This window comes from Rattus norvegicus, chromosome 10 (genome assembly GCF_021556685.1).
Source record: "Rattus norvegicus strain SHRSP/BbbUtx chromosome 10, alternate assembly SHRSP_T2T, whole genome shotgun sequence".
In the NCBI taxonomy this organism is placed as follows: domain Eukaryota; kingdom Metazoa; phylum Chordata; class Mammalia; order Rodentia; family Muridae; genus Rattus; species Rattus norvegicus.
The window spans coordinates 66,962,639-66,976,062 of NC_141543.1; the positions used below are offsets into that span (position 1 = coordinate 66,962,639).

The 13,424-nt window shown below is 44.1% G+C and overlaps 2 protein-coding genes and 1 long non-coding RNA gene across 3 annotated transcripts in view; 2 read left to right on the forward strand and 1 right to left on the reverse strand.

The window, feature by feature from the left end:
- Vps53 (VPS53 subunit of GARP complex) overlaps positions 1-9,979 on the reverse strand; it is a 118,882-nt gene extending 108,903 nt beyond the window's left edge. The window contains 2 exon segments of the mRNA NM_001105813.1: positions 4,733-4,813; positions 9,762-9,979. Of these exon segments, the coding sequence (NP_001099283.1) occupies positions 4,733-4,813; positions 9,762-9,848 (168 nt within the window). The 5' untranslated portion in view covers positions 9,849-9,979.
- Positions 5,090-5,448, forward strand: Rpl37l1 (ribosomal protein L37-like 1). Its single transcript, NM_031106.2, is given in 1 exon segment — positions 5,090-5,448. A coding segment is annotated over 1 exon segment (294 nt). The 5' UTR covers positions 5,090-5,116; the 3' UTR covers positions 5,411-5,448.
- Positions 9,980-10,015: 36 nt separating the features above from the next.
- Positions 10,016-12,611, forward strand: LOC103693391 (uncharacterized). The gene is made up of 2 exons (XR_015631812.1): positions 10,016-10,338; positions 11,741-12,611. It is a non-coding gene; the product is annotated as an uncharacterized LOC103693391 (long non-coding RNA).
- Positions 12,612-13,424: the final 813 nt, after the last annotated feature.

The window sequence follows — 13,424 nt, forward strand, 5'->3', positions numbered from 1 at the left end:
CTTATTTTTTAAAATGTTTTGGTTTTGTGTACATGTGCATGTACGTGTGTGCATGCATGTGTGCCTATTCTTTGAGCACACAGATGCACAGGCTGGAGGGTGACATTAGGAGTCTTCCTCACTCCCCCCCACCTTATGTACTGAGGCAGGGTCTCTCATACGCAGGGCTCACTGATTCACCTAGTCGTCCCTGCCAGCTTACTCTGGAACCCCTTGTCTCTACCTTCTGAGTGCTGAGATTACAGGCAAGTCACCGTGCCCGTTATCTACATGGGTGCTCAGGACCCAAACTCAGTCCCCACACTTTTCCCCCTCAGTCGTGCATGCTGAGCCACCTTCTCAGCCCGATTCCTTTTAAAACTAAGCAGTAGCTGACAAATACATCCATTCTCTTTTGAAGCTTTTTTTTCTCTCTTTTGAAGCTTTATTGGAACACAGCCCCATTAGTCAACTTCCTTATGTCTATGGCTGCTTGTGTACTACAGTGACAGAGCTGAGAAGCTGTGACAGGCACTACAGGACCTATAAAGCTTAGAAGATTGTCTGGACCTTTATGGAAAGTTTGCTAAGGCAGCACGTGTAAGGCTGTGGGCTGGATGTGGTGGTGCATGCTTTTATTCCCAGCACTCAGGAGGGAGCCAGGGGAGTCTCTTGAGTTCTAGACTGGCCAGAACCACAAAGTGAAACCCTGTCTCAAAAAAATGACAATGACAAAACCATAAAACAAACTACAGGAAGAAATGGGATAAATGAATACAGCCAAACCAGAATGTCTAATTCTTACACAGCACGGCCAGGAGAGCCAGGAACAAGGCTGTGGACTGCACAACCCACTGATGCGATCCCAAGGCAGGTGGAACACTTCTCATCTAGAAGCTGAGCAACAGCGCTCTGAGGAGCAGTGACTGACAGCCAAGAGAGGCTCTCTGAGGACACTGGGAAAGCTCGCCAGGCTGCTCACTTGTTATCTGTCTGCTAAAGTCAGACATAAGGTTACACACCTGTAACCAGGCACTCTGAGGCAAGATGACCACCAGTTTGAATATCAGTCTACTTAGTGAGTCCATTACTCAAAAGAAAAAAAAAAAAAAAAGCCAGGCAGTGATGGCACGCACCTTTAATCCTAGCACCTGAGAGGCAGATGAATCTGAATTTAAGGCTGCCCTGGTCCACAGAGTGAGTTCCAGAACAGCAGAGACAGCATGAGAAACCCTGTCTCAAATAAACCAAACAAACTTAAAATTATATACCTCTCTAAAATACCTTACTTTTATGAATAAAAGTTTTATAAAGTTACTTTTATGAATGCAGAGGTATTAGGAAAATGTCTAGAAGAGCATATACATTAGCAGTCGTGTAGCTGTAATATGCCAATGGCTGGAATCTAGAAAATATAAACTATTAACTTTAAGAAAAGATTAATTTCAACGTTTCTTCTCTTTGCCTCCGAGTATTTGCCTATATTTTAACTCATCCCTACTGACCGCTTTGGAATAGTGAAAACAGACCTGGAGAGACAATATGGTGAAATGGTGCCCCCTGGTGGAAGAAGGGAAGGATGGTAATTTTCTAGTTTCCCTTGCCTCTTCCCCAACAGATACTTTTTCTCAGGAGGAGCTTTGCTTAAAAATTAAAAATTGCTTCTGGCTCTCTGCTAACAGGAGGAAGCCAGAAACCTTCCAGGAACAGACCTGAGATGTCACATTACCCTGTCAACAGGACTTCCACTAAGCCAAGGTTTACTCAGAATTTTCAGAAATTCTGAGTGAAGGCAAAATTCAGAAAAAAGAAGCTATTTTAATGAGGAAATACAACTCAAGTGGGGTGAATTTAGTCCTACTGTTAGGTTAGTCCTTTCATAACTGGACTGTGTGTGATTCAAATCACCGCCATGTAGGAACAGCCGGTGAGTTGTCCAGGACCACACACTTGTCCACTCTGCCACTGCCAACTAGCTGGAGGGCAATTGTTCAACTTCCCTGAGTTTCTAAGGAAAATGGGCATAACAGTTCCTGGCCTACTGATTTTGCTGGAACCTACTCTTAAAACAGCAACAGTAATGATATTGTGTGTGTGTGTGTGTGTGTGTGTGTGTGTGTGTGTGTGTGTGCGCGCGCGCGCGCGCGTGCACGTAGGAATGTGCATATAAGTATCATAGCTTGAGCACAAATGGCAAAGGTCAGCTTGTGCGAGGGTTCTCTTCTGTTATGTGAGTCCTGGGACTGAACATAGATAGGTCCTCAGGCTTAGCAGCAAGTGCCTTTACTTGCTGGCCCTTCTACCAGTCTGTGTATAGTCATTGTCTGTCCTCTCCCTCTTGCTCTCCCCCTCTCTTGTGTTCTCTGTGTCTCCCTATCTATCTCTCCCTGTCTCTCTCCTTCTGTTTCACTCTGTATTTCAATCTCCTCAATATCTCTCTCTCTCTCTCTCTCTCTCTCTCTCTCTCTCTCTCTCTCTCACACACACACACACACACACACACACACACACATACAGGCTGGCCTTGAGCTCAGAAATCTCCTTGCTTCTGCCTCATAAGTGCTGGGGTTCAAGCTGTGCCTCGCCATGTCCAGCAAACCAGCATCCATAATAAGACAGGAAAAGTAAAACACCCACATCCAAATCTCTATCACTAGCTAAGCCAAGTCTCCCTCTTGCAGAAATGTTGAGCAATGAAGGCTACGCTACTTAAAAATCTTCCAAAAAGACAATCACACAACGTAGCATTTTTCAAATTTTATTTTTAAAATTAATGATTTTTTTTAAATTAGACTGTTAAACAAAAAAGGACAACTTTGTTATTAAAGTTAAAATCAGAAAAAGATGGGATGCTGTTGGTAAGGTTCGGTATGAAGGTAGGTTTGTTAGGATATGAACAGTGATGGGAGGGTCCCACACTCTTGAATATCCACCTGCAGATTTCCACTCGATGGCTGCGAGTGAGCCACACCCGGCCTACACTGCTCATGCCCTCCACTGACCCTGCTTCCTACTGACACCTGCTCTTCTTCCCCCTTGCAGCATCCAGTAAAGGAGCCAACAGCCACCAAGTGGAGCAGGCTTACAACCAAAGTCTGACATCCTTACCGCCGCCTACCACGCCATTTCCTCAGCAGAGCCTCTGGACTCTTACGCTTGCTTTCACCATGTCCAGTCACCCCCTGTCACATTTCAGCTGAGCATGGCTACTTGTCACTCTGCTCATGATCCACAACACATGGAGAATCCATCCTTGTCAAATGTTTAGAATGCCTGGTACAATCAATACCAGATCAATGCTAAACCTTAACAGTGTAGCTGTGGTAGGAGTTAAGGCTTGTGTACAATACAATGATCACTACTGACAAAGACAATCTATGCTGAATTATCAAAGTGGACTGTAAGTTCTGTGTTGGTAGAGACCATCCAGTGGCTGACTTCCATCTTGGAATCAGCCTCTGTCTCCCAGCTCTACTAAATTCGGCAGAACAGGCACCCAGGGCACTTCTTAGTTCTGGTCTTCCTCCTGCATCCCAGACACCAGGAGCTGACCTGCTATGTTGGCCATTTCTCTAGTTTCGGAAACAGTCTCTAATACTTACTATATGCATCATGAATGACCATGAGCTTGACTGGCTGACTAAATAAATGAGCCTTTGTGAACTACTTGAAAACTCCTGGAGTTTGATTTTCCTAAGGAACCTCTTGTCTTTTTCCTGCACTCTTCCTTCCCTATCTCCCTCATAACATTCAACAACATCCCTTCTGCTGATCGTACGCATCTCAGTGCAAGGGTGCATTCCCGTGCCCAGGACTGTGCTGACACTCCATTAGTGAATAAGTGAAAACCCAAAGTCAGGCATGGTGGCACACATACACCTGTCATCCCAGCACTGAGGAGCCAGGGATAAGAGGCTCATGTTGGCTACACAGTGAAGCCATGCTGAGCTCTATTAGACCCTGTGGGGGAGACGTGGGGGAGAATATATCTACCTGGCCTTCCCCCAATTTTCTGGCTTCTAACTCTGGATTAATGAAAGAAAACCTTGTGGCTGGAGAGATGGCTTGGTGGTTGAGAGCACTGACTTGCTCTTCTAGAGGTCCTGAGTTCAATTCCCAGCAACCACATGGTGGCTTACAACCATCTGTATTAGATCTGATGCCCTCTTCTGGTGTGCCTGAAGACAGCTACAGCGTACTTATATATAATAAATAAATCTTTAAAAAATACAAAATTATTTTTTTAAAAAAAGGAAGAAAGAAAACCCCATCTAGGCAAATCAAAACACATGACAAGAGAACAAATTGCCTACAACTTTACATTTTAAAAGCTTCTTTGTAACTTGGGGTTTATCCTGTCTACCTCACTCCCACTTTTCCTTCCAATGTTATGAAACCACAATTTCTTTCTTTTTTTTTTTTTTTTTTCTTTTTTTCGGAGCTGGGGACTGAACCCAGGGCCTTGCACTTGCTAGGCAAGCGCTCTACCACTGAGCTAAATCCCCAACCCCTGAAACCACAATTTCTAATGAAAAGTTCTGTGAGCACTAGGGAGACTCTCACAAACTAAAGGTACAATCTCTCATCATGTGCTCGCCAAAGAACTCCATGCTACTTCAATTCACTAACTAGTCCTGCCGGTTACAATAGAATTTGGTTTGAACTTAATGTCATTTGTGTATCACACCAATCACGACATGCAGGCCAAGCCAGAAGCCACCAGGACGAAGGAAACCTAAAGCTGTTTACTTACTTGCTCTGTTGGGAACAGAGTATTGATGTACTCAACGGCATTGAAGTCAGCTTGATCAAGAGGATCCTGGCTTGGGAATACCTACATAAAAACAGGGGGTTCTTGATTAAAACATCATGCTAGACACCAGGTGTGTGTGTGTGTGTCTGAGTTTTTGTTGTTGTTGTTGTTGTTCCAATTAGAAGGACTCGGGGAGTCATCTTGTCATGTAAGCCTAGCAACCCCAGTTGGATACCCAGAGCAACTTCACAAATGTCTTCTGACTTCTACATATATGCTATGGTATGTGCACCAACATATCACATCATGTACACATACAGAATGATACTTAAAACAGGAAATAAAACTGTAAAACTGCTCTTTGGCCTCGCCGGTAGAAGCAAGATGATGAAAGGAACGTCATCCTTTGGAAAGCGTCGCAATAAGACGCACACGCTGTGCCGCCGCTGTGGCTCCAAGGCCTACCACCTTCAGAAGTCGACCTGCGGCAAATGTGGCTACCCTGCCAAGCGCAAGAGAAAGTATAACTGGAGTGCCAAGGCTAAGAGGCGAAACACTACCGGGACTGGTCGGATGAGGCACCTAAAGATCGTCTACCGAAGATTCAGACATGGATTCCGTGAAGGAACAACACCTAAACCCAAGAGGGCAGCTGTTGCAGCATCCAGTTCATCTTGAGGATTTCAATCGGTCATAAAATAAATGTTCTGGTTTCAAAAAAAAAAAACTGTAAAACTATGGATTTGAAATTCAATTTTTGTATTAGACAGTAGACTCTTGAATACAAAACAAATAAAAACAGAAAAATTCCAACTTTTTTCATTTTATAATACTTCACATATAATGGATACTCAAGAAAATAGTTAGATGCTGGGATACAGGAATCAAGGACATGAGAGTAAAGCCATAAGGAAACAGAGGTAGGACGGGAATGACATCTTCAAGCCAAGGAAACTAAACAGTACAGGCAGCCATCGAAGCAAGAAGAAAGTCAACCTGAGAGTCTTCAGGTGAATATGGACCTGCAGACACTGTTTTCTGATTTATTTATTTAGGAGAGATAATCTTACTATGTAGTTCAGGCTTACTTTTAACTCATTATATAGCCCAGGCTGCCCTCAATCTAGTCCTCCTGCCTCAGCCTCCCAAGTACTTGCATTACAGGGGTGAGCCTGAATGCCTGGATTTCAGACATCCAAAACTGTGACAGGAGAAACAAACAACGTGTATATTTAAAGATTTTAGGATGGGATACAGAAACACCTACCAGTGTCAATCTTGACCTCTCAGCACCTGCAGTACTGACAGCACAGCACAGTGGAGACTGCAGTGTGGGCACCTCCTACTAAGAGGACTCAGAAGCCTCAATGACAGATTGCTGTCTCTGGTGCCTGAACAGCAGCAGTCGCATACACTGAAGCAACATTTACCTATCCATTACTTTCTTATTTCTGTCTGTCTGTCGTCACATGTGGTGTCCCAAAGCCTGTCAGTCCAGCACTATGTGTAAGCAAGAGGATCAGGCACTCAAGGTCATCATTGCCAATATAGCAAACCTGGGGCTAGCCTGAGTTATATGACGCTTTGTTACCCTTCTTTGGGCTGGTGAAATAAGTCAGTGGTGAGATGTCTACCCAGAGGCCCCAGGCTCAATCCAAACACTGTGAAAAAGGAAAAAAGCTTGATAACCTCTGCGTACACTGTGGTGCTCAAACCCCAGGCCTCATCTATGACTGGGTAATCCTGTACCCTTAAGCTACAGCTACAGCTTGCCTTGAAGGAATCTTTATGCTTCAGATAGTATTAAAAAATGGAGAACTGGGGTTGGGGATTTAGCTCAGTGGTAGAGCGCTTGCCTAGGAAGCGCAAGGCCCTGGGTTCGGTCCCCAGCTCCGAAAAAAAGAACCAAAAAAAAAAAAAAAAAAAAATGGAGAACTGACATTCAGGTTAACAAAAGAAAACTATCTTGAGAAATATAACTAAGTCCCCACAAAAGTCACATTTTGAAAAATGTGTTAATAGGGTGGATTATAAAAGGCTGGAGCATGGGCTGGAGAGATGGCTCAGCGGTTAAGAGCACTGACTGTTCTTCCAGAGGTCTGAGTTCAATTCCCAGCAACCACATGGTGGCTCACAACCATCTGTAAAGAAATCCAATGCCTTCTTCAGATGTATCTGAAGACAGCTACAGTGTACTTATATATAATAAATGAATAAATCTTTAAAAAAAAAAAAGGCTGGAGCATGATGGTAACCGCCTATAATCCTAGCACTGGGGAGGTGGTGTGAGTGTACATGTGTACCAGAGTGATTGTGGAGGATCAGGAACTCAAGATCAATCTTAGCTACATTGTGAGGGCAAGGCCTACATGAGACCCTGCTTCCAAAACAGGGTAGCGAGGTGCAGAGACTAGCAAAATTAGACTCAGCAGGTAAAATAATTTTCTGTAAGCTTGATGACCTGAGTTCAGTCCCTAGGTCCCACATGTTGTAGAAGAGAATTGACTTAACTCTGCAATTTATCCTCTGACCTCCACAAGCACACCAGTGCACAGGGATACAAATGTAATAATAAAACAAAACAAAAGAGGAAAAGAAAGTGATCCCTTGGGTTCTGAACTTTACTAGCTCAAGACAGATAATAACTCTGTAAAGCAATCTTCAGCAAAACAGTCCGTGAAATATAGAGAATCCGGAGTTGGAGAGATGGCTCAGGGTTAAGAGCAATGGCTGCTCTTGCAGAGGACTTGGATTCAGTTTCTAGAACCCATATGGTAGCTCCTTGCAATGGACTCCAACTCCAGTTCCAGGGAACCTAATGCATCTGCCAACCTTGAAGGGCCCCTGAATTTACATTGTACACATAAACTCACTCAGGCTCACACATATATACACATAAACTGTAAATAAGTAATTTTTTAATTTAAGAATAAAAATGAACGAACCAATATGACTTCTTAGAAAAGACGGTTATTAGAAGAGTTATGGCTTCTGTGATGTAGAGGGCAAGTGGAGGCAAAGCCAGTGAGAGGTGGAGCTTAGTAATGTCTTTGAAAAGTTTAGCATTTCACTTCTGTGCTGTACACCTATGGTGAGAATACACCACACGTACGTGTGATTACAGAATTAATTAAAAGCCCTTGGCAGAGGGAGTGCTGGGAACAGGGCCTGTCATTGTGAGTAGTATGAGGAAATGGGCTATCCACTTCCTAACTGCTCCCAGTTTCTTCATTCTTCTCTTCCTGTTCCTGGGTTTAATCCCAGGCATTAACAGATTTCACACAACACAGCCCTTGACTTAAGCTACTTCATCCGGTGACACCTATAGAGAGAATGTCAGGCTTCAATGTTAGCAGAAAAATTCTAGATTTACCAAAAGATGTTAAGACACTGTACTTCATGGGTGGTTTAAGGAATTTCAAGGAGACACATGTACAGGTCATATACACATAAATACAGTAAAAATCTTAAAATGTTGAGAATTTTTGCAATTTGGGTGACACTGAAGAATATCCCTAAGAGTCCTCTCTTCTCAACAAGAAGGTTTTGGTGACTAAAGTCCCTTGTCAAGTATATTAAAATGTATGGTCATGATACTAGAAGTAACTGTGTAGGCCCCTGCATAGGGTTTTGTTCTTTATAAAGGGAGAAAGATCTTCCTTAAGGGAACTGACATGGGTTCACACTGTAAGAAAAAGCACATCAGGAGATATTGATATGGCTCAGTGGTAAGACACTTACTTACCTCATGTGCCAAGGATCTAGTTCAATCCTCCAATACTAATGGAAAGGAAAGGAAGAGTGTACCTCACTTAGTGACTATTGCCCAAGTAAAATATTAATTCTACTAATAATAATTAGCGGGGTTGGGGATTTAGCTCAGTGGTAGAGCGCTTGCCTAGCAAGCGCAAGGCCCTGGGTTCGGTCCCCAGCTCCGAAAAAAAGAAAAAATAATAATAATAATTAGCATATATGGACCATTAATACTTTTTTATTTGTTTCTCTGTGTATCCCTTGCTATCCTGGAACTCACTTTGTAGACCAGGGGGTAGGGAGATGTGTGTGTGTGTGTGTGTGTGTGTGTGTTATGGTCAAGAGTAGTTTTCTCCCTCTATCTGAGGGTCTTGAGAAAGAGACTCAGGTCAGCAGCCTTGGTGGCACAGTGCCTTTACCCACTGACCATCTCACTAGCCCTCAACCTTTTAATTATGGTAAAGAACTGTCTTAGTTTGCTTTACATTTCTGTGATAACACAGCATGACCAAAAACTTGGGAAGTAAATAATTTCTTTGGATTACAGGTTACAGTATATTATCAGGTGAAACCAGGACAGGAAATAGAGCAGAAACCACCAAGGAATGTTACTTACTGGCTTACTTTCCATGGCTTGCTCAGCTTGCTTTTCTATACAACTCAGAACCTGCTGCCCAGGGGTGGTACCTCCCATAGTAGGCTGGGCCATTCTACAGCATCAACCAAGAAAATGCCCCCACAGACTTGCCTGTGAGCCAATCCGATGGAGGCAATTCTCGACTGAAGCTTTCTCTTCCCAGATGACTCCAGCTTGTGTCAAGTACACACACCCATACACCAGCACAAGAGCCATTTTCCAGTATGCCTCCCCACACCCCTATTCGGTCATTTGTTTCCGCAATGAAAGTATCCCGCTGCCAATTCCAAAGCACTCCAAGAGCTTAACCTGAGAAATGGGAGAAGCAGTACTAGCTAGAAAATGAATGAGGTCTTAAAAATCTCCCATAATCCGAATTCTCCAGTCACAGGGCTCCTAGGTTCATCCTGTCAAAGAGTACATCTAGGCCCAAACCTAGCAGGGCGTGACAACCTCTAAAGAGCCTAGAGAAGACGTGTTTTGTCCCCGGGCTGAGAAACCCATTCCCACCTTCACTACTATCCAGACTTCCGCTCTAAATTCGAGCCACCACCTTTCCAGCCTAGAAGGGTGGATTCGACCCCGGCCCAGAGCCGCCCATTCCACCGTAGCACCCTCCTGAGGGGGTGGAGCGCTCACCTGCTCGATGGCTAGTTGCACCTCTGGCGTGAGCTGCAGCACAGCCTCCAGCTCCTCCACAAACTCCAGTTCCTCCTCCTCCATCATCCCGCCGCTCAGCCCCCGACGCCCTCTCCAACCCTGTCGTGATCTGTCTATCACCAGGACCCCAGAATTGCAATCCTCCAGGTACAGGGCTCGAGAAAGCCGCTACTCGCTCGTCTAGCCCGGCACTTCCGGAGAGTCGGGCACTTCCGGGAACCGGGGGACTCTGGGATAGCGGAGGACTGACTTCAGCCATGGCAGTCAAATCCCTGGAAAATCTCCAGATAACCCTTAACCACAGGTTCCCTGGCCGCACGCGGCGGGTTCTTAAGATTGGGAACCCTCCCCACCTCGCCCAGGGCGCGTCTCCCACCGGCGCCGTAGTGTCGCTGGAGAGCGGGGGCGCCCCAGAGAGCGGTTGGCCCCGTCAGTGTCTCAATGGATGGGCAGTAAGCCCCTCTGGCAACGAAGCCAACATACAACCCACTCGCTGGATCCCCTTGGTCTGGAACAGTCTGTGACCCCCTACCATAGCGGGTGAAATGACTCGCTGGTAAGTGGCGGTGTTGCCAAGGGCATATGAAGTTTGGGGGAGTGTCTTAGATAAGGATCCCCTGCGCAAAATTGTCTGAAGCCTCCTCACTAGGGTGGGGAGTAGGGGGGAAAATGACTCAACGCAGGAAAGTGTTTGATTTTTGAGACTGGACGTCCAAGCTGTACATCCTTGTTTACACCCTTGATAACCTTACGACCTTGAACAAAGTGCTCCCATCTGCCCTGCGTACACTACGTTAGATGGGGTGAGCATTAAATATGGAAGTATTATGCAAACTTAGGCAGGTAGTACAGGAAATGTTAGGGTGTTTAGCCTCCTACATCACAAAAAGAGGAGCCAGATCGCCCTGTGGAACGGCTTTTCCAGCAGGTACTGGAACAATGAGGGAATTGCAGCCAAGGGAAGGGTTGCCTTACCAGTTTGACATTGTGAAACCCTCGACCAAGGAGTATCTGGCCCTGCTGAACTTTTTTTTTTTTTTTCTGACATATAGTTTTATCGAAATTTCTGCAGGAATAATATAATTTGCTCTTTTCATTAAAAAAAATTGCAGTATTAGGAATGGAATTTTGTTTTGGTTTGCCAAAAAAATGTGTAAGTAGTATAATTTTTAGCAACCAAAGAAACTGCTTAAAAAATATAATTGCAGAAGTGCAGAGGAGACATCAAGATGGCTCAGCCAGTAGAGCATTTGCTTGAAAAGCCTGATGCTTGAATTCATCCTTGGAACCCACTTGTTGGAAAGAGAGTCCTAACTTCCACAAGTTGCCCTCTGACCTCCACACATTTGGCACACACACTCACACACACACACACACACACACACACACACACACACACACACACACATTGACTCATAACATTGTTTTGAAAATTATTTAATAACATGGGAATGTATACACAGTGTATTTCAGAAAGCAGAATATTTATTTTTTGAGAGCAAATTTGGCTGGGTGTGATGGTATAAGTCTATATTTAATCCCAACCCTTGGAAGATGGAGGGTAGGTGGATATGGAATTTACTTTCTCAACCAAAAGCAAATGACAAGGAAATATTTTTTCTTTATTTTCCCACATGTCTATAATGAACATACGGTAGTTTTATTATCAGAAACTATAGGTGCCGTCTGACTGTGGTAGCACATGCCTATAAATACCAGGACTCTGGGAACTGAAGCAGAAAGGTGGAGAGTTTGAGGCCAGCTGGACTATGTAATGAGATTCTTAAAAATCAAAAACAGGGTTGGGGATTTAGCTCAGTGGTAGAGCGCTTGCCTAGCAAGCGCAAGGCCCTGGGTTCGGTCCCCAGCTCTGGAAAAAAAAAAAGAAAGAAAGAAAAAATCAAAAACAAAGGCTGGCAAGATGACTGAGCCATTAATACTGCTTGTTGCTCTTCCAGAGGATCCAGAACCTAAGTTTAGTTACCAGCACTTTCACTGAGCAGCCGGCAACCATGGAACTCCAGCTCCACGGCGTCCAACATCCCCTCAGCCTCCAGGAACACCCACGCACATGATGCACATATACATAATTTAAAAATAAAGGGGATGGAGAGATGGCTTAGCGGTTAAGAGCACTGGCTGCTCTCCCAGAGGACCTGGATTCAATTCCCAGCACCCACATGGTAGCTTACATCGGTCTGTAACTCCAGTTCCAAGGGATCCAGCACCCTTTTATGGCTTCCTTGGACATCAGGCATGCACATGGTGTATACATTTATATACAGGCGAAACACCTATACACATAGAATTAAGAAAATAAAAATAAGACAGAAAGACGAAAGGGGGGTAGAGTGAGAAGAGAGAGAGGGGAAGGAAAGCGCATGTACCATTCCTAAAGACACATGCAGTTTTACCTAGTGTCTTATTTTTCTCTTTTAAATTAGATATAATTTGCATACCATGAAATTAGCTCTTTTCAGTTTCCAGTGCTGTGAGCTTTATTAAATGCATGTTGTCATCTCAGCACACCACAGTCCAATTGAGATATTTCCATCATCCCCTACTTTTCTTCACACCCACTCTATTGTCTGGAAATCTCTGGTCTGACTTTTCCGGAATGTCATATAAGTTCTACATGAATGGAGACCTATAGCATGTCACCTTTCGACTCTGTCTTCTCTCACTTAGCGTAATGGATCTGTGATCCATCCACATTATTATTTGTGTCATCAGTTTTGTTTCTTGCTCCTTTGATTTGTTTATCTACTTAGGTGATTTGGAAACATTGTTTTAAATTCTGAGAAGTTGTGAATAAAGCTGCTATAAACATTCCTGTCTACAGTTTTGTGTAAGTTTTTTGTTTGCTGAAGTGTATGCCTAGAAGTAAGACTGCTAAGTGGTAAGGTCTGTCTGTGTTTACAATTATAAGGAGGGTATTATTTTCACATTCCTACTGACAATGTCTAAGAGTTTCAGATACTCAGAGAGTTTCCTTTTAATGGCCATAATAGCGGATGTTTCCTAATGCTTACTATATGTCATGCACATACCAGGCATACTACAGCCTTGACTCTTAATCCACAAAGTAGTTCTGGAGTTTGTAATTACCATTATCCCAACTTAACAGACGAGGGAGTGGAGAGCTGGTTCAGACAAACAAAACAGCCCAGATCCTATGGCTTCTGTCGCTCATTCACCCATTTAATTAATATACTGAACACCTGATGACAGGCACCTATGCTGGCTGCTGGATTCAGCAAAGAGCTGGATACATCATATGCCTGCCATCTCAAAGCTAGCTTCACATAAGGAGATAGTAGTCACACAATAGAGATGTGATTGTGATAGGTCCCAAGCCAGGTAAGGACAGTGCACACTGAGAGAGTGCGGGCGTGGAATGCCTTTGGGGAAGCTTTCTCAAAGGAAATGATTTTTTTAAGCTGAAGCAATTTGGAAGAGAAGGCATGACAAACCAAAGTAGCAATGTGAGCAGAGCCATGAGGAAGAAAAGACACAGCTAGGACATGGAGTTTTGAAAGTCAAGAGTAGAGGTACAAGCAGAGGCTAAAGAATTGGGTGGAGGGGCTGGGGATTTAGCTCAGTGGTAGAGCGCTTACCTAGGAAGCGCAAGGCCCTGGGTTC